At 50.1% G+C, this 27,988-nt stretch overlaps 14 protein-coding genes across 14 annotated transcripts; 9 read left to right on the top strand and 5 right to left on the bottom strand.

Annotated features, from left to right (window-relative positions):
- Nucleotides 1-33: 33 nt before the first annotated feature.
- Nucleotides 34-861, top strand: CC77DRAFT_1061206 (hypothetical protein; the record flags this gene model as incomplete). Its single annotated transcript, XM_018528405.1, has 2 exons — nucleotides 34-169; nucleotides 221-861. 2 exons carry the CDS (start codon nucleotides 34-36, stop codon nucleotides 859-861), a joined length of 777 nt encoding a protein of 258 aa, XP_018386048.1.
- Nucleotides 762-3,259, top strand: CC77DRAFT_72346 (HET-domain-containing protein). Its single transcript, XM_018532914.1, has one exon. The coding sequence runs from the start codon at nucleotides 1,067-1,069 to the stop codon at nucleotides 2,954-2,956; it is 1,890 nt and encodes a 629-aa protein (XP_018386047.1). The 5' UTR covers nucleotides 762-1,066; the 3' UTR covers nucleotides 2,957-3,259.
- A 303-nt stretch (nucleotides 3,260-3,562) lies between these two features.
- On the top strand, nucleotides 3,563-4,228 carry CC77DRAFT_1061204 (hypothetical protein; the record flags this gene model as incomplete). The annotated part of the gene is made up of 1 exon (XM_018528404.1): nucleotides 3,563-4,228. One exon carries the CDS (start codon nucleotides 3,563-3,565, stop codon nucleotides 4,226-4,228), a length of 666 nt encoding a protein of 221 aa, XP_018386046.1.
- A 391-nt stretch (nucleotides 4,229-4,619) lies between these two features.
- CC77DRAFT_1061203 (hypothetical protein) lies at nucleotides 4,620-5,678 on the top strand (the record flags this gene model as incomplete). Its single annotated transcript, XM_018528403.1, has 1 exon — nucleotides 4,620-5,678. One exon carries the CDS (start codon nucleotides 4,620-4,622, stop codon nucleotides 5,676-5,678), a length of 1,059 nt encoding a protein of 352 aa, XP_018386045.1.
- A 996-nt stretch (nucleotides 5,679-6,674) lies between these two features.
- Nucleotides 6,675-8,129, top strand: CC77DRAFT_72324 (hypothetical protein). The gene is made up of 2 exons (XM_018532912.1): nucleotides 6,675-6,825; nucleotides 6,889-8,129. Exon 2 carries the CDS (start codon nucleotides 6,997-6,999, stop codon nucleotides 7,891-7,893), a length of 897 nt encoding a protein of 298 aa, XP_018386044.1. The 5' UTR covers nucleotides 6,675-6,825; nucleotides 6,889-6,996; the 3' UTR covers nucleotides 7,894-8,129.
- Nucleotides 8,130-8,831: 702 nt separating this feature from the next.
- On the bottom strand, nucleotides 8,832-9,866 carry CC77DRAFT_1020301 (NAD(P)-binding protein). Its single transcript, XM_018525020.1, has one exon. The coding sequence runs from the start codon at nucleotides 9,804-9,806 to the stop codon at nucleotides 8,865-8,867; it is 942 nt and encodes a 313-aa protein (XP_018386043.1). The 5' UTR covers nucleotides 9,807-9,866; the 3' UTR covers nucleotides 8,832-8,864.
- Nucleotides 9,867-10,107: 241 nt separating this feature from the next.
- Nucleotides 10,108-10,830, top strand: CC77DRAFT_1061200 (hypothetical protein; the record flags this gene model as incomplete). Its single annotated transcript, XM_018528402.1, has 3 exons — nucleotides 10,108-10,145; nucleotides 10,205-10,582; nucleotides 10,641-10,830. 3 exons carry the CDS (start codon nucleotides 10,108-10,110, stop codon nucleotides 10,828-10,830), a joined length of 606 nt encoding a protein of 201 aa, XP_018386042.1.
- A 406-nt stretch (nucleotides 10,831-11,236) lies between these two features.
- CC77DRAFT_1070173 (hypothetical protein) lies at nucleotides 11,237-13,062 on the bottom strand. The gene is made up of 2 exons (XM_018529107.1): nucleotides 12,561-13,062; nucleotides 11,237-12,320 (listed from the first exon to the last, which is right to left on the bottom strand). Exons 1-2 carry the CDS (start codon nucleotides 12,974-12,976, stop codon nucleotides 11,471-11,473), a joined length of 1,266 nt encoding a protein of 421 aa, XP_018386041.1. The 5' UTR covers nucleotides 12,977-13,062; the 3' UTR covers nucleotides 11,237-11,470.
- A 650-nt stretch (nucleotides 13,063-13,712) lies between these two features.
- CC77DRAFT_1061198 (hypothetical protein) lies at nucleotides 13,713-14,168 on the top strand (the record flags this gene model as incomplete). Its single annotated transcript, XM_018528401.1, has 2 exons — nucleotides 13,713-14,065; nucleotides 14,132-14,168. 2 exons carry the CDS (start codon nucleotides 13,713-13,715, stop codon nucleotides 14,166-14,168), a joined length of 390 nt encoding a protein of 129 aa, XP_018386040.1.
- A 1,046-nt stretch (nucleotides 14,169-15,214) lies between these two features.
- Nucleotides 15,215-17,066, bottom strand: CC77DRAFT_1050039 (hypothetical protein; the record flags this gene model as incomplete). Its single annotated transcript, XM_018527608.1, has 1 exon — nucleotides 15,215-17,066. The coding sequence occupies one exon, from the start codon at nucleotides 17,064-17,066 to the stop codon at nucleotides 15,246-15,248; it is 1,821 nt and encodes a 606-aa protein (XP_018386039.1). The 3' UTR covers nucleotides 15,215-15,245.
- A 2,103-nt stretch (nucleotides 17,067-19,169) lies between these two features.
- Nucleotides 19,170-19,559, bottom strand: CC77DRAFT_1061196 (hypothetical protein; the record flags this gene model as incomplete). Its single annotated transcript, XM_018528400.1, has 1 exon — nucleotides 19,170-19,559. One exon carries the CDS (start codon nucleotides 19,557-19,559, stop codon nucleotides 19,170-19,172), a length of 390 nt encoding a protein of 129 aa, XP_018386038.1.
- Nucleotides 19,560-20,355: 796 nt separating this feature from the next.
- CC77DRAFT_72145 (alcohol dehydrogenase) lies at nucleotides 20,356-21,727 on the top strand. Its single transcript, XM_018532900.1, has 2 exons — nucleotides 20,356-20,618; nucleotides 20,701-21,727. Exons 1-2 carry the CDS (start codon nucleotides 20,468-20,470, stop codon nucleotides 21,651-21,653), a joined length of 1,104 nt encoding a protein of 367 aa, XP_018386037.1. The 5' UTR covers nucleotides 20,356-20,467; the 3' UTR covers nucleotides 21,654-21,727.
- On the bottom strand, nucleotides 21,728-24,551 carry CC77DRAFT_72201 (hypothetical protein). Its single transcript, XM_018532902.1, has 5 exons — nucleotides 24,323-24,551; nucleotides 24,056-24,267; nucleotides 23,062-24,007; nucleotides 22,785-23,002; nucleotides 21,728-22,735 (listed from the first exon to the last, which is right to left on the bottom strand). The coding sequence occupies exons 1-5, from the start codon at nucleotides 24,410-24,412 to the stop codon at nucleotides 21,802-21,804; spliced, it is 2,400 nt and encodes a 799-aa protein (XP_018386036.1). The 5' UTR covers nucleotides 24,413-24,551; the 3' UTR covers nucleotides 21,728-21,801.
- Nucleotides 24,552-25,444: 893 nt separating this feature from the next.
- On the top strand, nucleotides 25,445-26,792 carry CC77DRAFT_72278 (hypothetical protein). The gene is made up of 4 exons (XM_018532907.1): nucleotides 25,445-25,628; nucleotides 25,678-25,971; nucleotides 26,020-26,252; nucleotides 26,310-26,792. Exons 1-4 carry the CDS (start codon nucleotides 25,577-25,579, stop codon nucleotides 26,661-26,663), a joined length of 933 nt encoding a protein of 310 aa, XP_018386035.1. The 5' UTR covers nucleotides 25,445-25,576; the 3' UTR covers nucleotides 26,664-26,792.
- The last annotated feature ends 1,196 nt before the right edge of the window (nucleotides 26,793-27,988 follow it).

The following is a 27,988-nucleotide window of genomic DNA, read 5'->3' as shown; positions in this document are numbered from 1 at the left end:
ATCCCACCTTGTGCATTGGTAACACAATATGACATGTCAACGCAGGCATCATCGCGTCCTTATCGGTTATACCCCGCATATTGTTTTAAAGCATCACCTACATACAATACATGGGTGAAGCTTACAGCTGCAGATGTGCAGGCTCTTCGTTCTGAGAAGGAGTTCCAAGGTAGTAGTAGTTCTGATCAGTGTCATAGCTGTTGCTGAGATACTTGAGCAGCGCAGCGCGGCCTGTACTTCCACCTCAACCACCCCATCCGATATGTCCGCATCGTCGGGGTCGTAGTAGCCATCGACGAGATCAATCTCAGATACACAGCTCTCACCATCGATGACGGAAGCGGCGCGACCATCGAGCTGAAGATCGTGCGAATACCCCCCGTTGAGCAGAACCCCGTAGACACGTCCTCGAACACAAAGGTCAGCAATCTGAACATCGTCAGCCGATTGGGCATCTTCGAAGTCGTAGTAGACGATCAGCCACTAGATATAGGCTCTGTCGTCAAGGCAAAATGCACGATATCAGAGTTCAGAGGCAACAAGCAGCTTGAACTGCAGCGCATCTCAGTCATCACGACGACTGACGAAGAAGCACGAGCATGGGCCGAAACCGCTGCGTTTAAGCAGACGGTCCTGTCGCGCCCATGGCATATCTCGTCAGCCGAGCACAAGCAGATTAAGCACAAGATAAAGTCAGATGAGAAGAAGGAACGGGAATATGAAAGGCGCAAGGCGGAGTACGAGGTCAAGAAGGAGGAACATAGACTGGCGAGGGAGGCATATTATGCGCAAAGAGAAAAGAAGCTTGAGGCGCGACGCCGAAAGGAGGAGGTCATGCTGAATTCTGGTGCTTTGATATGAGATGCTGAGTGACCGCCAACACGCCGACGTTGCTGAATGGGTGCGGGGTTGTGGTGGCGCAGCGCGTCGCTTCAGCCTGATCAAGTACGCTGGACGTTTGTCGTCCATCTCATCTTCCCACCCTACGCATAGCTTCTCTACCGCTCCGAACAGACTGGAGCCGGCCAGGATCGAATGAGCGCCACACAGCTTGCACACTAAAGCCATGGATGACATCAGCGTAATCACGCAACGCTTCGATAACCTCTTACATGAATCTACCGATCAGGCTGAGAGCCCGTCAACATCACAAGATGCGCAACCACTGCAATATGACAGAATACCACGGGGTCGCAGCATCAGGGTCCTTGATCTGGCTCCCGGCACATGGGACGAACCTGTCAATTGTTCCCTAAGAACAGTTCATTTGGATGATGACGACCCTCGCTACGAAGCGATCTCATACGCCTGGGGCGATCACAACGATCGGAAGCCAGTTATCTGCAATGGATACGCCATCACCACAACACGCAGTCTGTTCGAGGCTCTTCAGCGCTTCCGACACGTCAATACCACAAGGACGCTCTGGGCCGATGCACTGTGTATAAACCAAGCCGATGGCGACGAAAAAACACTACAGGTGCGGCTGATGAGTTATATCTACACAAAAGCTGTTCGGGTACTTGTGTGGCTGCAACACGATGATGATCGAATAGTCCAGGATTCCTTAAATGCCATATGCCGATTTGTATCTGAAGAAAATGGCTTTGGTACATTTGGAGGCTCGGATAATGTACTGAAACCGACGCCCAATATAATGTATCGGTGGCTCGATGTAGACGTCACTACCGTTAGCGAAATGGAGTCCTCCGAAGTTACTGATGTCGCTATTGATGCTCTGCAACTTGTCTGCAGCTCACCTTGGTTTAGTCGGGGATGGGTAGTCCAGGAAGTGGCATTAAGCACTTCGGCGTCAGTGTTTTGGGGTCACAGTGAAATCGACTTTGATTGGCTGGGTATCGCGGTTTACTGTGTCATCGACATAGATGCTTCCAGGTTAAGCCTAGAAATGGGCTATTGCCAATCTCTCTCTTCGGTGTGGAGCAATGCACGTCGCTCCCGTGGTCTACGGCAATCTCTTTTCAATTTGATTGCATTAACCAGCGGCTTCATATTCGGTGAGCCAAAGGACAGAATCTACGGGCTACTGGGGTTGAAAACATTCGAGTGCGATCTCGCAGATGGTCAATCTTTCATTGACCCCGACTATAATATTACGACTATGGAATGCTATCGCAGGGTTGCAGCAAAACTTCTCACTGAGTGGCACGACTTTAGGCTACTTTCCTGGATGCGCTCCGTTCCACAGTCAGCTGAAGACTGGCCATCATGGGTGCCGGACTGGTATCAAGACTTCAAATCCTCGTTTGCGGGGTTTGAACATACGGACTATCAAAAGGAAGATATCTCGGATCATATTCAAGTATCAGAAACGAGTCTTGGTGGAGTTCAGTGCATCGAAATCTCAGGTTTCAAGGTTGACACGATAAACCGAGAAATCAAAGAATATGTCACCTTGTTAGATTTCGACGACGACGATGACGTTCGTTCCGTGTTGGAAGCATTTCAAGCCTTGCTTCGCCGCTTGGAGCACATATATGGCCAACAGTGTCTTGCGTTCACCTTTGGCAACTCCCAAAGGTATCTACCGCTAGATGCTGTCCGTATTATGAATCTTTCAAGCGAATACGGCGCATTCTTGAAGAGAGATTTTGTCCAAGACATCTATTCGCCGACTGGATCATGGGTAGATGACGAAGACGATTCCTTCGTACCGAGCGCGGACAGATTCGTTAGCAGGTGCTCTCGTGATGCAACTGATCGTTGCCTTTTCATTACTAGCACGGAAATGTTAGGCATTGGTCCTCACGCCATGATACCAGGCGACGTCGTGGTCATGTTACACGGTGCCGAGGTACCCTTCGTTCTCAGGCCTGTGGACAACGGTCTCTGGAGGCTTATAGGCGAATGCTACCTCTACGACGTCAACGAAGGTCGCGTTCATCGAGAATGGAAAGAGAAAGGTAGCGTGTCTGAGAAGTTCACTATCTGCTGAATCGCCGACACGTCAAGTACCGGATAATCGCCTTACTTTCCGTTCGCATCGACGGCTTCCAGCTTGCCTACTCGCGTATGCGTCGGGAAGTCCAGTCGACGCCTTGCGATAGGCAAATAATACGCAATCAGATACGAACAAACGATTTCATTGATCCGAAGTCGACATCTTCAAGCCGTAGATGATGTGCACGACCAGTAGTTTCGCTTGAAGGAGAGACCAACTGGCCTCTCTGGTAGCACCTGCTTTGTACGTTGGTCCACTACGGTCCCCCAAAATCAATTTCTGCTCCTTGGTTGTATGCTTATGTTACGTTGAAGAGGCATGAGTAATGTATCTCATCAACCCTTAAAGACTGTGATTGTGAGAGAGTGCGACATCACTGCATATCAAAGAGTTTGCTCGGTGTTTGAATCTAACGAGGCAGCAGACTCCAAGAGATGATTCACCATGTTCCAAGATTGCTTCTTTGGGCTTTGAAGATTGATGATAGCATGCGGAAAGCAAGGAAAACTGCGAATGACTATTTACAGCAAACACAAGCGTCCTTAAAAGCTACGCACATCATCTGGATCTAACACTGCACAAGCTTCCCATCTTTGAACCATGAGCGACACCAGAGCCGAATCGCTCACGAAGAAACTCAGGAAGGAATTTGGTTACGTACCAGCATGGAAAGTCTCGACAACACAGCAATGTCTTGACGCCCACCATACACACTGGCTCATCAAGCGAATTTATTGTGGGTCGGCCGACGACTACAACAGATTCCGTCCACTTGCTAAGATGGTACATCGAGCATGCAAGAAGGAAATTGGCGAGCTTCCAGAAGTCACAGAAGATATGATCAAACATTGGATTTCGGTGAATGTCATGGATGACACTGAAATCAAGGCAAAATACCAATTGCTTTATGATGAGGCGAATCCTAATATGCGGAAAGCGAAGAAGCTATTAGCCGAGCTGAGGCGGGACGAAGGAGGCTGCATCACGGTCGGTGAAGTGCAGGTAATGAGGTGGTTTGAGAGGGGGTTCGACAAGGAAGCTATCGTGCCCAAATACAAGAATCGCATAAAAGAGGCAACGCTTTTCAGTCGCGCGGAAGCTTTACGGTTTCGCTTACAAGAGGAGCTCAAGTCTACTGAGGTGGCATCAGTACCTGAACTGCTGGGCCATTTCCGTGAGAATCTCGATGATAACGCAATCATTCGTCACTATCAGGACATGATATCCCAAGACCCTGAAGGAGGAGTTGCACCGGCGGCAGTTTGATAGCCTGCTGGCGCAGCAAAGTGAACATACCTGGTGGAGATAAAACGCGTCTCGATGGAAGATGATTTATTTAGCATGGAAGTGAAAGTCAGGTAGTAAACATTGCATCCAATTCACTCGAGAAAAATATGATTATACCTTGATCAGGCTAGCGGCAGAGATCTATCACTTTCCCAATCCGCGCCCACATATATCCCACGAAGACTCCTCCAACCATTTGGCACAGAGTGTCTCTATATCACACTTCTTGATTAGAATTATACAAGTGCCCAAAGCCGACAAGTATATCCGCGAATTCCACCCCGCGCTGAAGTTCCAAGCTCAAGCCCAGACTGCGACTCTTGCGCTCGACCCTCTGCACAACTGCAGACTACCAAAAGACAAAATCGTCATGGCCGACCACGGCGCAGGTCCTGCAGCATCCCAGCTCAAACGCATCCCGCTGGGTGACTGGAGCCGTACCGAGTATCTTTACATCCAACTGCAGAGTGAACTGCTCCTTGCCGTTGCATGTCTGCCCGTCACCCCCCGCCATCTTATCGACGACGCGGCTCAGTTTATTGGTTACCGCAATTACTTCAAGTCCACCGACGCTGCGACCCGCGATTACCCGAGCGAGACAGGTAATGGTGTTGTGAAAGGCACCCAGGCCTTTTTCGACAAGCGCGACGAGCTATCTGGATCCGTCATGTGGGCCCTTCGACAGAAGAGTCTAGCAGTTGTCAACGAAGACTCTGTACCGAGTTTCGACAGCGTTCAAGTTACGCCTGATATGTTACAAGATTATCGTCAGATTCGCGAACGCCTTGGCTTCGACACATACTTGTATGATCCAAAGTTGTGGCCTGAACTCTGGGCATTCCTCCAAGACGCCGCTCGTAACCAGTTTCCTGAATTCAGCGGAGATGCTACCCAGGCTGGTTCCGCACAAGATGTCGGTAACAATGGCGACGTGGACGTCGACATGTATTCCAATCCCACCGTCGCACCCGGTCCTGTCAATGACACGGCAGCCACATCGGACCACGGCCCAGCAGATGGGGATGAGATGCCTGGTGCCGATGCTGACGCGGATGAGGAAGGGGACGCCGAAGACAACACTGAAGACGACGAAGACGACGAGGACTCGGGAGCGGCCCGGCCAGCAGCCCAGCCAGCGACCCGCCAAGGCCCAGATGACTTCGTACTAGAGACGGGAACTGTCCGGTGCACTGAGTGGTCGAAGGAGACAAACTCGCGATGCAAGCGACATGCAGACAACGAGAACGAAGACCGCCGGACGTGGAGATGTCACAACCATGATCCGGTGAGGAAGGCCAAAATCAAGGCTGATCGTTTGGCGAGGAACCGCGCGGCGAAGGCGGGAAAGAAAGGAAAGATGGCGAAGAAAGCTGGAGTAACGAAGCCAAAACAGCAGAAGAAGAATGCGGGCAAGAAATCAGCAAAGTGAGAGCGTACGAGAGCATGCGGGAGATGCACTTGGGAAGCTGATATTGGTGGACGAAGAAGAAATAGTTCGGCCACATAACAAGTCTTCAGAGTGAGCGTTTTGAAGGGAAGTACGACACGTGTGGGCAGAGCCAGCTTTCGAGCTACTTTGCACAATTCAGGACGGAAAAGTTTTTGAAGAAGGCAAATTTGGCCGGATAATACAACGTACAGGAAAGACATCGGCAGTGCCTGAAGACTGGAGTAAGGCATTACGGAGATGATTTAGTGAGGCGTTCATGGTGCATCAGGTGTTCTGCGGAAGGTATTTCAAGGTTACTGTGTTAACCAGCTTGCTGTTCCAGTAGCAGTCCCTGTATCATAGCTTAATGGCTTTAATGACTTGTCACTCATCGAATCTTCTGCCTATTTATCTGTGTGCATATGGACGAATTGCTGTCCGTTCAGGCGGGTGAATTTGCTTTTGCGCACAGTGCCCGGACGTAGGGATGAAAGGCTGAGAAGAAATGACGTTGACGTTTATAGCACGCTATGACATCATCCCGTGTTGCGGATGCGTCGAGCTATCAGCTATCGCGCTGCGCGTACCATACACCCGGAAGCTTACAAGTGGTCCAGACGGGCTTAGATGTGGCATTCTCTGTATCTTCGTACGAAGATATAATTCTTGCAGGTGCGATGCGACAGCAACTTTGATCCAAACCTATTAACAGCAGCAACGCTGGCAGACACAACATATAACTTCACGATGCTTGGAAGCAAACGGCCAGGATTCCTAATACACCAAGTCGTGCATCTCTAATAGGACGTTGACTCTGTTGACTTTGGTGGTATCTGTGATAGGTATGACTATCCAACGGAGACGATGCTCTAGTCGTAGTTCAGAAGCAACCAGATTCTTCCTAAATTTCTGCTTTTAAACGACTGCACGCAGCTTGTACTGTGACAAAAGAGGAAGCGAAGATGAGCGTTGAAATGTATCGAGGCGCAGTCGATGTGAGGCTCGGCACAAGCCAGTGTCCTGGTGCTATCGGAGCGAGGAAGGGCTAAGCGCGGCCAGTCTTGCTTGTAAGCGTAAGATTCAGGGTCATGGCTACCGTGTTGGCATCAGGTTATCAAGCTACCATGGTACCGTCAACTCCCTTACCGTAAGTACCCTTCGTCTTCGTTAGTCTCCTAATTATCCGCAAACTAACACCTTTTCTCCTCAGATACGTTTTTTTCACATCGTCTCGCAAACTCACCAGCTTCACATCGATTCAGTTACCAATAAAGTAAATGCGCGGAAAGCCCCACTCACCTACCGGCAATTCGGAGCTATGATGGACATGGAATGGGAACGAGTTTCATGGCGTCGCTACGCAGCGCACTTCTCGCTGTGCGTATTGACAGTCTACATCTCCAATCTCATTACGGAAACACCTTTCCCTACAGCCATGATCTGGGGCGGCGCGCCTTATATCGGTCTCATCGTTTCGCTCGCTACCCAGTTTGGGCCACCAGGTGTTCCCGCGTCGCAGATGTATTGCTCCATCACAGCTGTCATGCTATTGTATCTTGACAAAGCTGCGACCGCTCTCGGCAAGGCCGCTGAACCAAGTTTTGACAACACTGGAATTCAACATCATGCAGTTCACTTCGCGCTTGCTTTCTTCGTTCTGTCGGAGCTGGAGTACCGTCGGCAATATATTGTGGCGAAAGGCATGGAGCACTTTCGTAACTACCCGTTGGACTTGTTGCTTGCCGAGATTAATCTCACCTTCAATGTCTCTCGCCATCCAAGTGTATACTGTTATGCGGCATCTTACACCGAAACGGGTGGATTTAAACGAGGGCCCTGGCTAGGCTCGCTCTTTATGGTCCTGGATTTTTATTCATTTTCTTTGATTGGTGGCTGCTTCAACTATGGGATCATGCTCATGGTCAACCAAGGCCATACAACGGATTTACACTTCATGTTTGCGATCTTCAACTCCAATGTCTTCTTCAATACAAAAAACCTGTGGGTTCTCTCACTGGGCCATGGGGTTCTATCCAGATTCGTGCGTCAGGCCAACTTTATCACGGTTTGGGGATTTCTTCGGGCTTCGGCTCAAGCTCTTGACTGGTGGAACGGCAACGACACAGCTTCGTTGGACAGTCGATACCCATCATCGCAAAGCCTGGAGACTGACTATAGCCTCCTCCTTCCGGGCAAGACTGAAGAGAAGGTCTAATGCTTCCTTCGAAGAGTTTCCCAACGCCCTAGTCTCTACTCATAACTTGTACACACATCTCACTGCCAGTACCATTACCGATGTCGGACACGGAAACCCATCAGCAGCAACGCGCATCTCCCCAGCTCCTTGGCCTACCAATCCCTTACGCCCACGTCATGAGTACATATACGAGATACCTTCTATTACAGGAAACCGGGAACGATACCACCTTCATCGCCTATCGGTCAAAACGTCCCTCTTTTTGCCGGAGTTTATCATGGACCAGGCGACTAGCGCCTCACTTCACTTCAACTGTCTTTCAGTCTTGGGTATTTGTAGTCTCCTCGGTACGGGTGTGTAGGGCTCTGCCTCGTCTACTACTTGCCTCTTGTACTCTTCAATGTACGTGTCGAGACGATCACTCGAGACTCCGTTCTGTTGCAATTGATTCAACTGACAAGGGTTAGTGTCCGAGACGGCGAGCCGCACATGGAGGCAAATGCACGAGCGAACCATCGTCACCACCCACAAGATATCTCGCATCAAGAAGACCCTCTCGTTCGTACCGTTTTAGATATCTACCTCTGGCCGCGCCTTCGTACTATACCTTACAACTATAAACGTCTTCATCCGTCGCTCGATAGCACAACGTCTCTGTGTTGCGGCGCGCATGGGCTCCGTATCAGGGCCTCATGCTCTTCTTTTGCGGCTATAGATAATCTCTCCATCTACAAGCTTCTTACCCAAGGATATACAAGGTACGTGTTTAGCTCATGGTCTACTTGACAGTATGTATACTGATATGCTTGCTGAGATCTAAGACTGGTCTGGGTTATATGTTGACTGCCAGCGTGGCAGCTTGTTCTTAACACTTGTAACATGTGGCGACGGGTCAAACAAGATGTTGAGTAGTTCGATATTCGCATTGGATTCTTACAAGGCAACGCCATCTCAATACTACTATCCGTTTGCTTTCAGACATGACCCTGCTACTGTAAAAGCTCCTCCATCACCTCAGTAGGTGTTTTCTTCGGCGCAGCAATCTCCAGCACTTCCTTGCTTGTCGTCTCCGCCTTCGCCTTACCCTGCCACGCCGTGTCTGGAGCATGCTTGATAGTAAGAATCACGTTCTTGGAGTAGCTCGACGCAGCAGCCATATCGTCTACGAACCCGACATCTTTGAACGAGACATCTTCAACCTTGGCGCCAATGTGCTTCTCAACCATCGCCACTATCTGGTTTCCCGTAATATCTTCAGGGCCATTGAGAACATATCTGCGCTTGTTGTGCGCAGAAGTGTCGTCCTGGAGCAAGAGATGCGCAGCAAACGGACCAACCTCTGAGGGATCGATGATACCAACCGGACTATCAGCGTCTGCCATCAAGCGTAAAGTATGTTGCTTGCCGCCATTACGGACAGTCTTGATAAGCTCAGCAGCAGTGCCAAGGTAGAGTTGCGAGAACACATTTGGCTGCAAAGAAGACCAGTGCATGCTTTCAAAAGCTGGTGAATCGAGCATGGCCTCAATCGCCCAGTGCGCACGCGGGTAGTAAGCCTTGCAGTCTGGGGTAACGTTTGCGGCTGTCGTGGAGATGCGCACAACGTATTTGACGCCAGCACCGAGGGCTGCGATGTGGAATGTTGACTCGTCGGCGAAATGTGGTGGCTCGTTGTGTGATGCTATGAAGGCTCTAGTAACGTTGTGTTCGCGCAGCCACTCCGTAGTAATCTCCGTCCAAGTGTATTCGACAATCTCGACGTGAGGAAATTTGGCGAGTGATTTTGCTGACGAGCTGTTTGCAGAACGGGTCACAGCGAGGATGCGATAGTCGGAAAAGGTCTTGCTGGATTTGAGGTGGTTCGACAGGGTCTCAACGACGCTGCGACCGGTATTGCCTGTGGCACCGACAACGAGAAAAGAAGCAGCCATGATTTAACTAGGTAACACAGTAAATAATTGGTTTAGAAGATGAAGTTCAGAGTATTTTGAAGATCTAAGCCTATTGAAAACCATACTCGACTTTTGTACACCCCTGCGGAGTGTCATCAACTCCGTGGTGGCACTACTTGCAAGCTGTACCGCTCTACAACTAACCGCACTCCGCACCACGCATCCGTGTTTCGCCCGAACATCAAACCATTACGCGAGGGACTGCTGCGGAGAACAGCCAATCAGATCATTACAATACTATTGCCACACGCCGTTAGTAGGGTGGGGCAAGCACTAAGAGATGGTGCAGATCGTGCAACACCATGGATCCGAGCAAAAGTAAGAGCTGATATGACGCCATTGTTGTAAGATATTATGGCGTAACGTTCCTCCCTGAGTGCTGGGACACCCAAGATCGGCTCGCTGTGCTTCCAGTACTCCAAGGCCGTCAAGGACGCGAAAGACGATATCGAGCGCGTGCAGAGAAAAGTTGACGATATCGAGCGTATCCAAAAAGACATTAAGAAGCTATTAGAGGGACCGCATAAAGCACGGTTCTCCACTACTTATCGCCTATTCGACTCGTTAAGCCAATGTCTTCAGGAGCTCAAAGACCTGAAGGTAAAATTGGATCCAGGGAAGACTCGCAAGACCATGAGCCGGTTTGGCGTGCGAGCTCTACAATGGCCGTTCACTAGCAAGCAGGTGGACAAGATCGTTTCAAACTTAGAAGGGTATAAGCAGACCTTTAGTTTGGCGCTCCAGGTTGATCAGACGTAAGCTTCTGCACACGGAGCTGTTATGCGCAAGTAAAAGAAACTAACCAGCTCCTAGGGATTTAATGCTTGACGTTGACCAGAAGCTAGACCTGGTAACTCTAGATGCCCACAGTCTTCATCGAAAGCTAGACCTGGCCAGACTACCCATTGCCCAAGGCGCATGCTACAACTCCCGCAACGAAGAGCACAACGCACGATGCCTTCCGAACACACGTACTAAGCTGCTAGACGACATCACAACATAGGCGCAGAACAAGGATAGCAAACCTATATTCTGGCTGAGCGGCATGGCTGGCACAGAAAAATCTACTATTGCGCGGACGGTCGCTCAGTTGTTTGCTAATCGCGGCCAGCTAGGGGCAAGCTTCTTCTTTAAGAAAGGCGAGGGTGAGTGCGGCAACGCCTTACGGTTCTTTACTACTATCGCTATGACCTAGTGGCGCATAAGCTAGGCGTGGTACCTGGGATAAGGAAGGCGCTTAACGAAGACTCGAAAATTGCGGACAAGGCTCTGAAACACTAGTTTAAGAAGCTAATCCTGCAGCCACTCTTGGGAGTAAAGCAGGCTGGCTCCTAGGTCTTAGCGCGTGTTGTTGTGATCGACGCGCTAGACGAATGTGAGCGAGAAGCAGACATTCGGGCGATCCTCCAGCTCCTTGCTCGGACAAAAGACATCCATCCAATGCCACTACGGATCGTGGTGACTAGCCGGCCAGAGCTTCACATCCTCGCAGTCTGTTGTACCCCTGCGCTTTTTATCGTATGTGCCAACATTCGGTACATCTCATTCATAAGCCATATCACCGCGCTCTCAGCTGTATGCCCTTTGTTTCTCATCTCAACACCAAAGAAGATGTCATCCTTCTTATGCGCTCCAACATAACCTTAACCCCGCGAACAACGCTTTCGATGCTTCTCCAGTTCCTCCTCACTTCCCTCAATAAAAACGGCGTCATCCTCGATCTTGAATCCGTGCGACAGAAACCACGCCGGAAGTTCCTGCGAGCTCCGGTTGCGGTAAAGCGTTATCGTCCCGGGGGTACCAGGTGGACTTCTAAACTGATCAGGATGGCCAAACCTGAAATACCTATATTCCATCATCATCCTCATCATTCCGCCAAATACTGCCCCTGCCACACGACGCTCTCTCTCCCTTTCCTCCCAACCATCGTATGAACCGCTGTTCAAATCGTACAGTGCAGCTTCTGCTTCGTCGCTGGCTTCGGGTGTATTCCTATTCTTCCTGAACCAATCAAAGTCCCAGTGCTGGATTGCTGCCCGAAAGTTATCTTCGTTCCATTCCTTTTCTTTAGGGCATGTTGCCCGTGGTAACTCAGTTCCGGCGAAGTTTTTCACCATCTCCTGTTTTGCTTTGTGTTTCTTTTCTCTTGCCTTACGCAACGGAGAGTCGATGAGTACCGTAGGTACCCATCCTTTGGGAGGGTCTGAGTAGGGCTGCAGTCGTGGCGGACCAGACTCTGGCCTGATAGGCTGGCCTGTGGTGGGGGATGTGGTCGCTTTCTTGTATTGTGGGCACCACTGGTCGTGGATTGACTTGGCCGCGAGTTGAGCTTTCAGGATGGTAATCTCATCAGTGAGCCGCTGAATTTCAGCATCGTTCGCGTTCTCGGCGTTGTACTGCGTCGGTTTGCGTTTCGTCATGGCGAATTGTTGCAGGTCTTGAAATCGTGTTACGGTATCAAAGAAGTGGGTATGATTTTTGTGTGCGCGAAGCCTTCAGTGAGTCATTTAGTGAAAGCGGCATGTTGAACCAAGGTTCACGACTTCTGCTCGGCGAACCAAAACGTTAACATTACGACGCCAGCTTCCAGTGTCAGTCGTCCACCAGCCACATAAGTTCTTTGTAGTCTGGTCCGGTCGCCGTTCATTCGCGTCGATTGAAAACATTATCCCGCCGACAACACAGGCTGGACCTACTCGACTAAAGCTACTCGGCTATGGTACTTTCGCGCACAGAGTCGGAAAAACTTTGTCCGTTACTTTACTCGCCTCCAGCTGATTGCGTTTGATTCGAATAAGGCGCCCAGCTCCATGCGTCGTCCTCCTCCACAATTGCTTGGTATACCAAGCTTTCCAACATCGTACGACCATCTCCGTCTTCCTGTGCGACCTAGACGTCTTTCTCGGAGGGCCGCGCGCGCGTATACCAAGAAGAACTGGACTCGCTGTGCAAAGCTGGACGCTGCCTGGGTCGGTCGGTAGAACATATGACCCGACCATAGATTTTTGTAAGATCTGCAGGTCCGTCTCGTGGAGATACATCCTATACCGGTAAGACTCGCTTGGTTGTTGACATCCTTGCTCTCCGCTTCTTGTGGGGTCAATCCTTTCCGGATAAAGCAGGTCTCTCGTATTTGCAGCCTCGAACATCACGACTTTCTAGGCGTCCAACGTCTTTCAAATTCGGTTCTTCAAGAGACCGCTTTAATATAAGGCTATTGCTCCTAGAAATATCTCTCTTCTAGGGTCTGCAAGGGCAGGGCTTCAATTGTTCGCCATCATCTCTTAGGGCTTGGTCACTGATACGACCTAGAATTATTAACCTGAACTTCGCCCTTGATCGGGAAGGAGTCCCGCAGGGCGGAGCTTGATTTGATCCTACACTTTGACGTACGGAAGGATTTTACGCCCTGCATCTACTTGAGTTCTCAGTCATACGTTTCTATCCAAATATCCGTTACTAGCTTACTGGTAACTTGCACGCTATACACTTTGCACACAGGAAAGTTGTATCTCACGGCACAACCACACCATTCCGTACTAGAGTTTCCTACGCCCGACTTGCTCTTCCAATTATCGCTGTGTCTCTCTGTCGACGACTAGTCTCTTTCACACTGGTCGTTCGGAAGTCAGGCGTTTAACACTTCTTTCACCTCCCATTTACTGCGTAGGTGCATTACCGAACAGGATTACTCCACAGTCTCGATATGCGATCAGCCTGAATTGAGGTATGGCAAGGACGGCACGTCCTAGCAATAGTTAATCGTGAGAAGCATAAAAGAAGTCGCTCGCCTCCCCGATCTCATCCTTCTTTACTCCTTTCAAGCCTTAAGTCATCAACACCAGAGCCCTTAAACCTAACTCTTTCTCCACCCCGGTTCTCAACATGAAGTTTTCTACCTCCCTCATTATCTTGACTTCAGCAGTCACCGGCGCCATGGCCGAAGGCTGTTATTCCGGCGGCCAGGCATGGGCCACCGATGCCTGCCTGAATGACTTCAAAAATGCTATCAGAGACCTGTGTAACAACGGTGTTCTCGGTGGTTATTTCAACAATGGCGGTTACAAGTCAGCTTGCGCCAATTGCCGGAGCAGTGGTATTAGGGTGGATCTTGGTGTGGGCTGGAAGGGCCAAGGCGCATTAAGCCTAAACAACGGCGACTGCGCTAAGGAACTGAGCGGCCTGCTCGATCGCTGCTACCGTGGCGGCGAGCACACTAATGCTGACTGGTATTTCTAGTAAGTAGCTATACACACATCGCTAGCTGTGCAACGACAATGATTGCTAACGGCCTCTGTTTTTAGTGCGGACCCTAACACGACTAACAATGGTCGCTGCTGATTCGACCAGCTTGGCTGTTTGGGAAGGATGAGTTTGGGGTGATATAAATGATGGGCGGGCGCAAAAGAAGGGACGGAGAGAAGCTCGTGTGGGCTTTCGACGAGAAGGAAGAGCGTGTTGTAAGATACCGCAGGCGAAGAGCGATCTACCCTAAACAGAGCGTACCGATGCTGGAGTAGAAGATCAATTGTCGCAGGTCAAGTGCTGTCGTAAACCTTGTTACTAATAACGCCGTGTGATGACCTTCATATAAGTTGAGCTAGGATGCTACAATTAATACAACATACACTCTCTCTTGATTGTTCGGTCCACAATACCCGCACCTAACCGTGCGACATCAATGAACTACCATACTTGCCGACTTGACCTGTTCCTTTGCCAGTCTTCTCTTCCGTCGTTGAGGTTGTAATCGTAGCTTGTCTAGTTCGCGTTCTTAAAGTGACGTCGCAATCTGAGGGACTACGGTAAGAACCAATTCATGCAGGGAAAGCCTAGCTTGGGACCTTGGTCAGCACTGTCTCCCATTAGCTTATTCCTCTAACAGCACATCAACCTACATACCTCATCCGCACATCCACACCACGTCTTATGTGAACTCGCTTTCCTCGCATACGAACTAATGACGAAAACCACACCGCCCGTAACACTGTTAAGCTGATGTAATTCTTTCCCGATCCCGCTGAGATGTTCAAACACGAACGCTCTCCTTAAGGCCACACGATGCGCCACTAATAGCATGATTGTACTTGCCATCATCTTCCGGATGTCTTTGCGTTTGTGTCGCACAACGCAAGCGCATGGGGAGATACGTCTCACAAATGATCGAAGGCAAAGACAAGCGAAAGGTATAAGAGATGTAACACTTCCCACTGGAATGCTAACAAGCTTTATATAAGATCAGAAACATTTCATTGCTATACGCACTGTTACAAACTGCCGAGTTCACTGCGCGATCTATGCCACAATGATACGACGTAACGAGAGGACAAAATCCATGCCAGTAGTCCTCCTTTGAAGGGTCTCGAGATATTTGGGGAGACGGCGCTCGAGCGCGTTGATTCCTACCGAGACTTTTGGCTACAAGTCGTCGTCGTAGTTCTCATCTACCTCCATGTCGCGAGTAGCACGAAGGTCGGATTCGACCTGGGTCTCCGTATCATGGTACCTATCCGCCTCCTCAGCTTCCTTGGTATCCCTGTCTCCTTGTAGAGATGGAGAACCACCATCGTCATCGTAAGGTATGGCCAGCTCAAGAAGCTCTTCTTCGACATCGTCGAGCTTGTCCTGTCCGGCAAAGGGGTTGGCCTCGCCGGTTCTCGAGTACTTGGCAGGCCGCTCGTCCTCTTCAAGCTGATCTGAAGCATAGCGCTTGCCGCCGGGATGAAGATCAGACGCGTCTGACTTTTCATTGTCATCATCCAACCCTTCCACGTGCTTCGACGTCTTCTTGGATGTATCATCCTCATCATCGCTCTCATCGGCACCACCGTGTGCTTTGTCATGTGCAAGTTGGTCGGCCTTGCTAGGTTTGCCAAATTTACTCGCAATATGGTTCGATAGAGCAATACCCTCAGCCGACTTGTCGCCGCGCCATCTCACAATTGGTACCCTGCCACGATCGTAAAACGGCTTGTACGCTGTGTACTGGTAGCGAACGCTCTCCACTGTTCGACCAATAGACAAGCTTCCTCCCATCACCTTCATAAAACCGGTGCTCTCCTTATAGTCTTGGCCCATGAAGCGATCATTGTGGCGCTCGGCGAGGTCCAAAATGGATGCATCGGGGTCTTCGCGGATCAGTCGAGCCAGGTACTTTCGCTCAATCTCTGTCCAAGGTGCATCCATGGTCTCACGATCGATAGCCTGGTAGCGACGATCGTTGAGAGCCTTGATGCTTTGCTTGGAGTTCCAATCCCTGGGTCTCTTTCCATAACAGTAGACGTCTGGTGATCGCTTCGGCACGGAGGTTTTTCTATTCAGCCGCATATCGATGAGCCGAACTGCAAGCAGTTCTTCTTGGTCACGATCGATGGGAAGACTCGCCATGTTGGCCGGATCAATAGTATAATGGTGCTTTACCAACTGCGAACCACGCTTATATCGATAGCCACGATTCTCGAACAAGGGAGGATTAGTCTGTCCGTTGCTCGCACGAGCAGATGGTTGATCAGGAGCGGGCCGAGCACTACCGGTCACGGGCCTGTCACCCCAGAACTGATTAAAGGCTGGTATGACAATAGAGTGTTTGTAGGGCGTAAAGCCATCGCCAACAGGAGGCTTGCTCTCCTTTGCTTCGGGAACGATTGCACTGTCGCCCTTCTCCGAGTCAGAAGCTTCATCACCCTTCTTTTTCGAGGTCACAGCTTTTCCATCCTTCTTCTTTGGGGTGGAAGCTTTTACGCTTGACTTCTTTGACGTGGTGGCTTTTTTATTCTTCTTCTCTTTTGGGGAGAGGGCGTCCTCTTCAAGTGCCAGCGACGTATCCTCGACGTCATCTGTAGGCGATGTGACCCCCTCTTCAGCTGATGCGGGGGTATTCGAGGCACTGGACTGGCTGTTTGTGGTGATGGGCGCGTCTTCGATATCGGTGGGATTCTCCGCTACCTCAGACCTTTCCGTTGCCTCGAACTGTTTTGGTGGTGTCTCGGGGGCCAGCGGCGTTGTAGTGGGTCGTTTGGCCATGTCGAACAAGCACAGTCTCGTTTCGGTGTTTTGGCGTAAACTGGGTGTCTTAGTAGTGGTTATGAGAGGACCGACTGGGTTGAGTTGCGATCTCGTTTGGTTGTGCGTCGAACTCTTGGCGAAGTGTTTTGCGAGTGGTTTTGCTGTAGTCGAGCGTACCGTGGTTGAAGGTGCGTCCTGAATGGTAGCCAACGTGTGTTGGAATTTTCGAGACATTTTTAAAGGGATAGGACGTGGGCAATAAGTACGAGAACGCGTGGCCACCCTGAGACCCGAGGTGAAAGACTCATACGGCGCGCGGAGCTGGCGCTTTGACACATAAGTCGCACAGTGTGAAGTTGAAGTTGTCAGTCAGTGTTCTTTGTACAAGGCTTTCGTCCGCTCTCAAAGCGAGCAAGACGGTAAAGCGCAAGCCAAACTAACAATGTCACAATAAGACAAAGAAGATAAGATCAAAATCATGTTCTCGTGCACACAACTGGCAATCTGGCATGTTGTCGTTGTATCTAGATGAACGTTCGAACTTCATCTCTCCAGAGCTCAGGGTCCAGTGTGCGTAGCGCAGGGAAGGCGGACAAACAGCGTCCGACGCGTAATGTCGCTTTATGTCCCCTAGAGCTGAGACGTTGTCATGGGCACGCAATCTGTCGAGAGGTGCAAAATTGCAAGGACAAGGCAGTGAAGGTAGCACCCGTCGCTGCGGGTTGAACGAGGTGACGGTGACACATATCTCCTGTGGCTAGAGAGCACCCGCTTCAACACAAGCGGTCTCTTCAGTTCTTGTTGCGAGTCTCTTCAGTCGGGATCCGGAGCATTACCTAGGGTAACGGCTTGCACTGCAGCAAGCTGGGCTCGTCGTTCTCATTTTCTGCTTCTTAGAATGCAGCAGACATCCAGATTCATTGCGACGGGGCCTGAGACCGACGTATGAATCGCAAAATTCGATTCCAAGACTCAGGAAGCCTCGGGATGGCGCTGTTTGCAGTAGTTGTCGTTATACATTGCATGAACATCAGAGAAGCAGGAGAAAGTAGAGGGTACAAGTAGTTTCGAGATGCCAGACATTCTGGCGGCTTTCTCTGCATATATCTTCCAGGTATCAGATCAGGCTCTGTCATTTATGTGGGGGAAAGGTGCGGCCGAGAATCTAAGTAATGTAAGACGAGGAAAAAGCGTGAAGACGTGATGCTTGTCGATTGTTGGGCCGGGTTTAGCGTCTTGGCGTTTTATCGATGACCCACCTGCGGTCGTGACTTTCACTGCACTGAAGCTTCACGTGTCAGGAATGTCACAAAGTAAAGGCTACATGCATTCACCAGTTCCACCATGTGCAGCTCTGATCCTGCCATTGGCACGTACTTGTGGTACTGAAAGCGCTCCACTAATTCGCCCACCATTCAGTCGCCTATGCGTGTTGCCACCTGGACACTTGCACGATACGTCACGGATATCAAGCTCGACCTCCTACCACCGCCGCTGGAAGACGAAATGCGGTTCCTAAATATTGAGCCCTACAACACCAAACGATGGTCATTAGCTTCAAATCACCGTGTTAGGTCTCGATGGCAAAGTACTTGAGATGATGTGTCAAAATGTTCGATGCCCCTGAACATCAATGGGCATTCTTTGACAGTTGAATTAATATTAGACATTATTACACGATGCATGCTCAGTGCATAGCTAGGTGTCGTAGATGTACGACAAGGATATCATTGTTAACTCCTAAACCACTCGTTGGCTTTGTAGAGAGTCTGAGCTTTCAATATAGCATTGTGGTCATCCAAACATGGGCCAGGTGCTCGACTCCCTAGGTGAGCACCTGCCAAACGCAGGTCGATGCGCATTTCGTCGATCCTATAAAAACCAACGATGCCCGAGTCTAGGCTCAAGGGCATCTGTCAATCACAACTGAGGAAGATCAACATGTCGACGTCATTGATCCTCCATACGCGGCATTCTTGCACCCGAGCCGCGCGATCGTTATCGAGATCGCGGAACAGCCGACTAGCGGCGGCTGATGGCGAGGCTAAGGGTATGGGTCGAGGCAAGAAGTTCCAGATTGGCGACATCGTGGTGTGCATCCTATGCCTCAGTCTTTGCGTCGCGGCTTCCTTGTAGGCACTTGCCTAGGCCGCGACTTGATCAACTTGCGTCGTGTCGTTGATGCCGCCCGTACAACATTGTTCGATCCAGGAACAAGATTGTAGTGGTCATAGCGCACGGGGTTGATGGGCGGCCTAGAGCGAAGGACGATGACAGCGACTAGTGCGTACGATTATGCGAACGCTTGTACCTGCATGACGATATCATGTTTTGTTTTCAAAGACTGACGTCGCTACCCCGGCTGCTTCGTCGGGAGAGTCGTCGATACCAGGTCCTCATGGTGCCCCATATGGTGTAGTCGCTGGGTAATTCATCGTCGGGAAAAAATGTGATTTCTGATGGTTTTCTCGATGGTGATGGGACTTCGGGTACAGATGGGATTTCTGATGGTGATGGGACTTCGGGTGTAGATGGGGTTTCAGGTGTAGATGGGATTCCAGGTGTAGATGGCTTGCGATGCTTGAGATGTTCTTCGTCCATGCGCAAAAGGTCCGCAGTGAATTGCTCCATCGTGGTGAGAGCGGGAGAGTAACTAGGGCAGAGGTGGTTGGGAAGTGGAGGAGGGAAGGCTTCCTGGCCCGCAAAGTAGTGTTGTTGGTGCTCCATGTCGTTGAGAAGGTGATGCGATGCGTTGCTATGAATGAATGTGTGGCTATTGATGTGTTGTTGGCATATTTCTGAAGGACCGCGTCGCGTTTATATCACAACAGTACATGTCGTCATGCTCTCTGCTCATCCCACACGCGCTATGTCGCGTGGCAGGGACGACATCCCACTCGCTTCCCGTGGCCGTGCGCGGTTTCAATATAATAATAAAATAAGACGTTCCGATTACATGTTGTTCCCAGATCTACTGGTCACCAGCATCGTCATTCCCTTGTTGCAGACAGTACCCCTGAAACTTCCCGCTTTCCGGGGTCGATCGATCGGACCTAGGTGTCGGCGTCATCAGGGGTGTTGCATCGTCAGGGCTAGATCCAAGTTTGACCCTGGCAGGCGGTCCCTGCGCGCGATGCGAAATGAGTACAAGTTGTTGATGGCTTCTTGCGCGCGATCGTGAGTCTCATGAGAGATGTCTTGGTGTTGCAGGCTGCCATCGGCTCGCACATTCCGACAACACCCTACCTCGGCTCATCGGGCGAAGACGGCCAATGCAGTGACGTCCCTCACCAACACCTCAATGACCAGCCGTGAGCACCCTATCGTCATCGCAACGACACATAGAAATAATGCCCATCCCCACACCTTTCGGCGATTTTCTGCCCGCTGCTTGAGATCCACCATCTGCATTGCTTGCAGCTTACATAGCGAAAGTCTTTATAAGTGGACGTAGCTGCCCGAGATGCCTACCCCACCGTTCTCCCAAGACCGCCGAGATTGGTTGAGCGAAATTTCTGGACTGTTTTCGCAGCGCAAGACCAAGGACATTAAAAGCACAGCATCCACATCAACTGTAGACCTTAGATTTGGCGCCCCAAAAGCTCTTGACTCTACTTCGACATTCGGCGTGAAAGATGACGCCTCCACAAAAGATCAAGCAATGGCTCACGGGCCAGGACGGGCTCGATAAGCTCAGGATGGACGAGGCGGAATGCCCGGCTCCTGGAGAGGATGAAGTGCTGGTTGAAGTCCATTCTGTTAGTCTGAACTACAGGGATACCGAAGGTATGTACACCGTGATTTGATCGTGCCAACTCCAGCGGCAGGGTTAAGATGGTCATTAGAACAACGCTAAGAACGTGGACAGTCGCTATGGGCCTCTACAACCACCACTCGTCGGTAGATCATCCTCCCGCGATTGTTCCGGCTAGTGACATGTGCGGCGTGGTTGTTGCTGTTGGTCCAGTTTCCAACAACACTTCAGACCCTTACAAGAACCCAGCTTTCCAGCTCAAGGAAGGCGACAGGGTCATCAGCACATTTGCGCCGAAACATCTCAGCGGCCAAATCAAGGCTACAGACATTGCAAGTGGGCTTGGAGGGCCGGCCCCAGGAGTACTGACACAATACCGCGTCTTCCCCACCTATGGCGTTGTCAAAATTCCAGACTATCTCTCCGATGACGAAGCGGCTTGCTTACCAATCGCAGCCGTGACCGCTTGGATGAGCTTGAACTGCATGCGACCAAATGGCGAGATCATTGGAAAGGGCGAATCAGTCGTCTGCCAGGGTACTGGCGGTGTGAGCATTTCTGCAGCTCAAATCGCGTCCGCAGCAGGTGCCGATGCCATCGTCACCTCCTCCTCCGACGAGAAGCTCGAGCGCGCATCCAAACTTGGTGCGAAGACGACCATCAACTACCGCAATAACCCTGATTGGGAGAACGCAGTCCTTGCTGCCACCTCCGACGAGGGCGCTGACATCATCATTGAAGTTGGCGGCGCGCAGACACTACGCAAGTCGTTTGAGTGCGTACGCTTCGGTGGTTTGATCTCTTGCATCGGCTACCTTTCCGGTAAGCAAGACGAAGCTGGCGACAGGACCAACACGAACCTGTTGTGCTTGAAGAGGAATGTTACCCTCAAGGGCATCATGAATGGCCCTAGGACTGAGCTTGAAAGAATGCTCAAGTTTTATGATGAGAAGAAGATTAGACCAGTCGTCGATCGTGTTTGGAAATTTGAGGAGGCGGATCAAGCACTGAAGTATTTGTTTAGCGGAGGACATTTTGGAAAGGTTGTCATCAAGGTGAAGGAGTAGGTAGTTTTAGGGGTGCATCGTGGCTCGAAACAAATCATCGTCAAACACTTGCAGTGGACCGCTGAGTGAATCACAAGATATAAGTGTATACGAACTAAGATATTTGACGTTTATCTTACGTTGCTTCAACAACACCAAGTCAATAAGACTAGTTCTTTCTATCAGGTATGAACTCTCCATACGCGTCTTCTGAGTCGGACGCGTCTTCTAAGTCGGATGCGCTCGGCGTACTTAGGTGGCTTCCAAATCCTACTTCGTATCTGGCTTGCTTCGATGGGGGAAGGGGTGATTGCAGTGTTTCGGAGCGTTTTCTCTTGCTATCAGTCAGCTCTGGCGCGTTCTCGGTCTGCGCTCTGGTCTTGTCGCGTTGCTGTCGGCGAGCTTTTACGTGGCTTCTCCACTTGCGGCAAACTGCTCTGGCTAGCATAGTCGTCCTTACGGCTTCTCGAAAGCCTCCCGCATGCAGATCCTCACGGCTTATATATTTGAGCCATTCGATTCGTCTGAGTGGTACATTGGCGTCGATGCAAGCCTTGGGTAGTTGTCGGGCCAGTGCCTCTATCTGCTTGAGCGTAAGGCCATGTGTGGTATCCTTCAAGGAAAAACGGAGTATCAGTGCTCCAGTCTCTGGCTCTCCAGTTCGTAACGTGATAGCATTCTTCGACCTTCTCTCTTTGGGTATAGGCGCCAGATAAATAGAATGCCCAAAGGTGTGAAGGCGATCCCAGAGCATAGCAGGCGACTCGTGCCTTTCACTCTTCATGTTTATCGTTTCGAGCAGCTTTGTGAGCGGGAAGCCCTCCCTCTTAGATTCTTGGAGGAGCTCTTCCAGACTGTTGGCTAGAGAAGTTGAGAATGATTGTCGGCCTGGTCCACGAGCGGGTGACTGGACGGCTGAAGCTGCAATCAGCTGGTACGCCCTAGCCGACTTCTTTTCTGCCTTCATAGCGGCAGTGCTCGCGAAAGAACAATCTAGAATTGTTATGACATCGCTTTCAGTATCATCATCGAGAAGAAGAGCTTCTGCAATATCCCAACGAACCTCCAAAGCCCCTTCCCTCGTCCTGCCAGACTGCTGGTTTCTGGCTCATAGGTTAGGGCAAGTATCTCATAGCTGTGTGCACCACTTACGGGCAGAGTACCAATTGCGCCGGCTCGTCTTGTGAGACTTTCGAGACCCCGTGGCCTGTGTAATAGATGATCAAGAGGTTGTCCGGCCCGTCGTGGTTGACAATGAAATCGGAGATTGCGTGGTTGAATTGCAATTGAGGTTTACGTGATGTAGTGATTTCGACTACACTACAATCGTAATTGAATTGGTCGCGGAATATTGTCTGAAGTCGGTCAACCTGTGTGTGTCGTCAGCCACTACATTATTCGAGTTCGCATCTAGTTGCCATGACCATACCTCTTCGGTGTGTCCCGCGAAGTCGTCGATACTCTCATGCCAGCGAATCATCAAGACTGCAACGTGTAGATATCCATTAGCCTTTCCAATCACCGTGTCTACTTTGTCTTGAAACCAGCTTCGCCTCTGAAGGTCACCATCGTCTAGACCAGGTAATGGGGAGCCAAAACTGGCAACGAGGCTGCCTGATGTGTTAGTTTCTCTAGTTTCAGTGGTCGCGATCCCTCCTCGATCTCTATCATGTCGTGAATCGTCTGCCTCGGCATCATGTGCTTGTTCATGAGCTTCAGAGTATAAGTGACCACCTTCACTCTTTGATGCAGCAGGATTCAAATGTTCTTCGCTTAATTGAGAAGTTTCGTGCAAATCCTCCCCTTTCATGTCATGCACATCATCTTGTCGAGATCTCTCGCTCGAACCCTGTACATCAGCCTGGGGTTCGTTCGTCTTCGTCTTCTGACCTCCTTCCGCATCTCTAGATCCTTTTCCTTCCGATACGGTGACATCCTTGAGTTCAAGTTTGCTATCGTGTATTGGTTTACTAAAATCGGGACCTGGGGCCAAGATGATCGAGCGTTGATATGTGCCCAGGCGATCCCAATACATTGCTACAGGCTTCATTCGAATCATCAGAATGTGCTGTATCAAGGCACGAACAGCGAAACCTTCTTGGCCATGTTTATCAAGCAGGTGATTAAGAGCTGTGGTCAGTGCTGTTGTTAATGATGTTGGTGACGGTCCCCAGGTTTTCTCGTTGAAAGGGCATGCAGCTAAGAGTTCGTACACTCGTGGATCGTTCGTTACTGCCTTTACTGCGTTTGACGAATAACAGCAATCGAGTATGGTCAACACATCAGCATCGGCGGTCTTAATAAGAGGCCTCTCTGCATCATCCCATCGAGCTATTGGATCATGGAGCTCTGTCGCTGTCGTCATAAGCCCCAACCTAGCACGCTTCAGTAAGTTCCAAGGCATGATGAGACATCGTGCTTACGCTGCAAGGCCCAGTTTATCTTCCGCCAACCCCATACCATGCCCAGTGTAGTAGACAATCAGAAGGCTTCGAGAGCCATCATGGTCATCGATATGCTCGGAGATGGCTCTCTCGAGCTGCCCTTGAGGCTTTCTCTTATTCGTCAGACGGACGACTTTACAATGAAAGTCAGCAAACTTGAATCGCTCGAAAGCTTTAATAAGTTTATCAATCTGTAGGCTTGTTAGCATAGCAAAACGTCAAGCGTGGTGTTCGTGGATAGTCTACCTCGTTAGTGTGTCCCTCAGCCTGTAAATCTAGCTCTTCAGTCCAACGAATTATAAGTGCAGCTACCTTAGTATATCTGCTTGTTGCCATTTTAGCCCGTTGAATACGCGTTTATGTTGCTTCCGTCCCTGTATCATCGATTCCAGAAGATAATTTAGAAAAGATGGTAGTTGGGGTAGACTTCAGCAACAGGTGAAAGGCGAAACTACCCCGCTCTGGTCCTCGGAGTAAGCATGCTACAGCCTTTCCAGCCGTGCTCGTATAATGAATGAGACTCGAACGATTGGACTACAACTCTTTATTGGTGACCCACTTATGCCGGTGAAAGCTGCAGACTTATCGCTCCAGACCATACAGGCTGATTATCGCGCATGATGGGGCGCGGTTGCTTCCAACACACAAAAGCCACCAAACTTTGGTGTTCATTCGCCTCGCGAAGTCTTGCCTCATTCTACATTCTCCTGCCCACGTTGTCCTCGAATTCGAAACGCGCACTTCCCGACCCAAGAATTTAGAGGTTTTGACCCTAGAATGTCAGGTACAACGAAGGTGAACGGAAGCATTGATCATGTCGCCTTGCGGTGCAGACTTACAGGCATTAGGATGTCGACGAATACCCAGAGAAAGGCTGGGTGAAGCTGAGCAGCGGGTTGACCGTTGTAAGAAAAGACCACTTAAAGAACAGCACGCTTTCTGACGATAAGTTGAGAGAGAAAATCTGTATGCAGAAGGCGACACTGTTGCCATAGTGGTGCAAAGCAGTCGTGGTTCATGGTGGGACGATTTCAAGATTGACCGGAAAAGCTATGACAAGGAACAAGGAAGATGGGTGTATCAGCTATGCAGCCTCCAGAATGTACCTTACGGGAATGGGGCTTGGTTTTCCGAGAAGGATTTGCGATCTGAGAGGCCGTCAATCTGATTGGTCCTCGAGAGGTGCGCATGCAGCAGGTGTCTTACTGCCTGCCACAACGCGCTTGCATGCATAAAAGATGAACATCATGGCAACCCTCCGAGATTTAACTTACAGTCCTTCATTACACGATACAAAAATGGCTGTGCCTTGTTCATATGTCGCTGAGTCATTGTCGGCATCTGCCCAGACATATAGTCCTGGCTCACGTTCGCACATAGGCCCCATTGTACAGATAGACGAACCGACACAGTATGTAAGAACGTCTTACGAACAAAGTAAATCTTCTCCATAAGTTTGGTCGCATATGTAAGTACTGAGATTTTTCAGCTCAGTCGTCCATGGGAGCAAGCTTCAAGAAGTCATTTGTTACCGAAACCGAAACCAAAAAACGTAAGACCCAGTCTTTGCAAGTGGCACCCAATTCTAAAGTGGATTCTAGTCGAAGAGTATGTGCGAGGCTATCCACGACTTGCAGCTTTCGAGTCAAGCGAGCCCAGCTTTTCGCTTTATCGCAAATTCAAATATCTCCACTCACGAGTATTGTTGGAACTCCAACACGAGATACAATGCCTCGAAAGCGACTTGACATCGATGGATGAGATGGATTACAGCAATGGAAAACAAGATATATTGCAGTCTATCGAAATCGATCATCGTCAAGCCAAACAAGAAGGCATTCGCAGAAAGCGGACCAAACTAGTCAACTTGATCCGCGGGAAACTGGTACACTACGGTAAGTTCAAAGCAGCAGGTAGTGAATTAACCTGGCTGACTCAATAAGACGAGTTGCTGCTTAAGAGCCACGCATTGAACGCACTTCAACAACCCACTGATAGGGACTACATCAGTGTGAGAAATTGGTTCCACAACGAGAGACCGTTGGCCAGCGAGAAGGAGGAGTCATACATCAAGCAACGGGAAGATATCGTCAGTCTGCGACATGGCCGTCAATGGACAAGATTCCATGGATTCATCGAGCAGACGATTGAGATTCTCAACTGTCGTCCAATCCGCGTGAGTTTGACAATATCTTCCTCAAAGCTGGCTCCTTGTTGATTCACACTATTCCAGAACATCTTCCGTACAACTGAGCTACAGGATCGCACAGATGACAAGTTGATCTATTATTACTCGGCTCGACGCATCGAAATCCTCGTCAACATCATTACCACAGGCCTAATGCTTGCTCTTCTGGTCCTACCACCCGTTGTCTTGTACCGAACAAAAGTCGGCGCTGAGGAGCAATCAACGGTTAGTGTACCTGCTATTTTCGTCGGTTTCACTTGTTTGTTTGCAGTGGTAATGGTTCTTATCTTGGGAGTGAACCGTCACGAGCTCTTTGCTGCAATGGCGGTGTATTGTGCTGTCTTGGCTGCATTCGTGGGCAGTACTGGATCAGGACAGAATTGTGGCAATTGTTCGTGACGACAGTCGGCAGGGCGTTGTTGCTGTGACGGTGCTCTCTTTCAAAGTGCAGATTTCGCCTTCAAGTGTGATCTTGCCTTGAGGTGGAAGGCTACGAACATTCAGCCGATAGATGGCTTGGAGGGGTACTCATATGGCCATCTTGTGATATCGAATGATACCTAGTGTCAAGGCACACTGCTAGTCGCACCGGAGGGAAGGGATTTGTCGTATACTTCGTTTTATGCATTTTTTTGGCTGGTGCTGTGCTTAAGAGATTTACGGAATCATATTGTTTTTACGTATCATAATGTTTGTTAGTATGCGCGAGAAGAGCAAGGACGGATTCTGTGATTGATAGATGCTATCAAAGAGGACGAATATGCATTCTCCTGTTACACAATCAGCTGTATAACGCGCGACTTCAGAGTAGGCGTAGATGCAAATTAAGCTAACTCTCTTAGATAGTAAGAAATTTCTACTCTACCCTTTATTTTGCTGGCTGAAAGATCAAGTAGACTAACACAACAGTAAGGCGAGAGGGAGACATGATGGCCTGTCACGCTGGTGTGCATGTTGGATGGCTACAAGTCGTGGCAATTAGCTTGTTAGGAGATAATTACAAAGCAGAAGAACTCGACACTGGTGGCTCTCTCAGCCGAGACGATTGATGATATCGTGAAGTCTCAATACCCCCAAATTGCAGACAACTGAACCGGCAATCTTGCGCTACTTGGCGCCAAAGAATCCGGCCGCGTTCGTACCCCACTCCACGAATCCAGCAGCGAGCTGCAGCAGCGCCTTCTTGCTCTCTTCATAATTGACCGCGTTGCGGTTAGCAGCAATCCACGCCTCCTCCGCCTCCAGGAGTGTTTCAAGCTCCTTCTTTCCTTTTGACCGCCCCTGTGTCAGACCCCTGGGACCGATTTTGAACGCCCATACGACGGCTGATATCTCAAATTCCTCCTTCTCGACAACCTGGCGCTCGAAGCGCATCCAGTCAGTCGTCTTGAAGATGGCTGAAAGGACGATGAAAAGGGTGACCTGGTGTTGCGGCGATAGTTTGTAGTTGACATATCCGAACACTTTGGGCAGATCATGGATGGTGGCGTTTGAGAAAAGTTCGGAACAGATGCGTAGAGTATCGAGGCCCTCGACGAGCGCATCCCATTGTGGGCCGGTGTGGAGGTCTACTTTAGTTTCGACTGCGAGGATACTAGCGTAGTGAATGAGGAGGCCAGAGACGCCCAAGTCCTGTGCATGTTAGTTCCAGGGCGCGAAAAGCTCCAATTCTTAGTAAGCGGGTACACTCACATCGACAGCGGCAGCCATGGGGTCACTAACTA

Source organism: Alternaria alternata, assembly GCF_001642055.1.
Source record: "Alternaria alternata strain SRC1lrK2f unplaced genomic scaffold CC77scaffold_10, whole genome shotgun sequence".
Lineage (NCBI taxonomy): Eukaryota > Fungi > Ascomycota > Dothideomycetes > Pleosporales > Pleosporaceae > Alternaria > Alternaria alternata.
The sequence above is the reverse complement of the archived record's forward strand: the minus strand, read 5'-3'. Positions and strand labels throughout refer to the sequence as shown.

What these genes read in the sequence shown, in the direction of transcription:
- CC77DRAFT_72346 (XM_018532914.1), top strand. Translation starts at nt 1,067, where the DNA reads ATGGATGACATCAGCGTAATCACGCAACGCTTCGATAACCTCTTACAT.
- CC77DRAFT_72145 (XM_018532900.1), top strand. Translation starts at nt 20,468, where the DNA reads ATGACGCCTCCACAAAAGATCAAGCAATGGCTCACGGGCCAGGACGGG. An exon ending in GAACTACAGGGATACCGAAG is followed by an intron (nt 20,619 to 20,700) that starts GTATGTACACCG and finishes GAACGTGGACAG; the next exon opens with TCGCTATGGGCCTCTACAAC.
- CC77DRAFT_72201 (XM_018532902.1), bottom strand. Translation starts at nt 24,412, where the DNA reads ATGGCAACAAGCAGATATACTAAGGTAGCTGCACTTATAATTCGTTGG. An exon ending in CTGAGGGACACACTAACGAG is followed by an intron (nt 24,268 to 24,322) that starts GTAGACTATCCA and finishes ACAAGCCTACAG; the next exon opens with ATTGATAAACTTATTAAAGC. An exon ending in GATAAACTGGGCCTTGCAGC is followed by an intron (nt 24,008 to 24,055) that starts GTAAGCACGATG and finishes GAAGCGTGCTAG; the next exon opens with GTTGGGGCTTATGACGACAG.
- CC77DRAFT_72278 (XM_018532907.1), top strand. Translation starts at nt 25,577, where the DNA reads ATGGGAGCAAGCTTCAAGAAGTCATTTGTTACCGAAACCGAAACCAAA. An exon ending in CGAAACCGAAACCAAAAAAC is followed by an intron (nt 25,629 to 25,677) that starts GTAAGACCCAGT and finishes AGTGGATTCTAG; the next exon opens with TCGAAGAGTATGTGCGAGGC. An exon ending in TCAACTGTCGTCCAATCCGC is followed by an intron (nt 26,253 to 26,309) that starts GTGAGTTTGACA and finishes ACACTATTCCAG; the next exon opens with AACATCTTCCGTACAACTGA.
- CC77DRAFT_1020301 (XM_018525020.1), bottom strand. Translation starts at nt 9,806, where the DNA reads ATGGCTGCTTCTTTTCTCGTTGTCGGTGCCACAGGCAATACCGGTCGC.
- CC77DRAFT_72324 (XM_018532912.1), top strand. Translation starts at nt 6,997, where the DNA reads ATGATGGACATGGAATGGGAACGAGTTTCATGGCGTCGCTACGCAGCG.
- CC77DRAFT_1070173 (XM_018529107.1), bottom strand. Translation starts at nt 12,976, where the DNA reads ATGTTCGAGGCTGCAAATACGAGAGACCTGCTTTATCCGGAAAGGATT. An exon ending in GACAAAGTTTTTCCGACTCT is followed by an intron (nt 12,321 to 12,560) that starts GTGCGCGAAAGT and finishes GACTCACTGAAG; the next exon opens with GCTTCGCGCACACAAAAATC.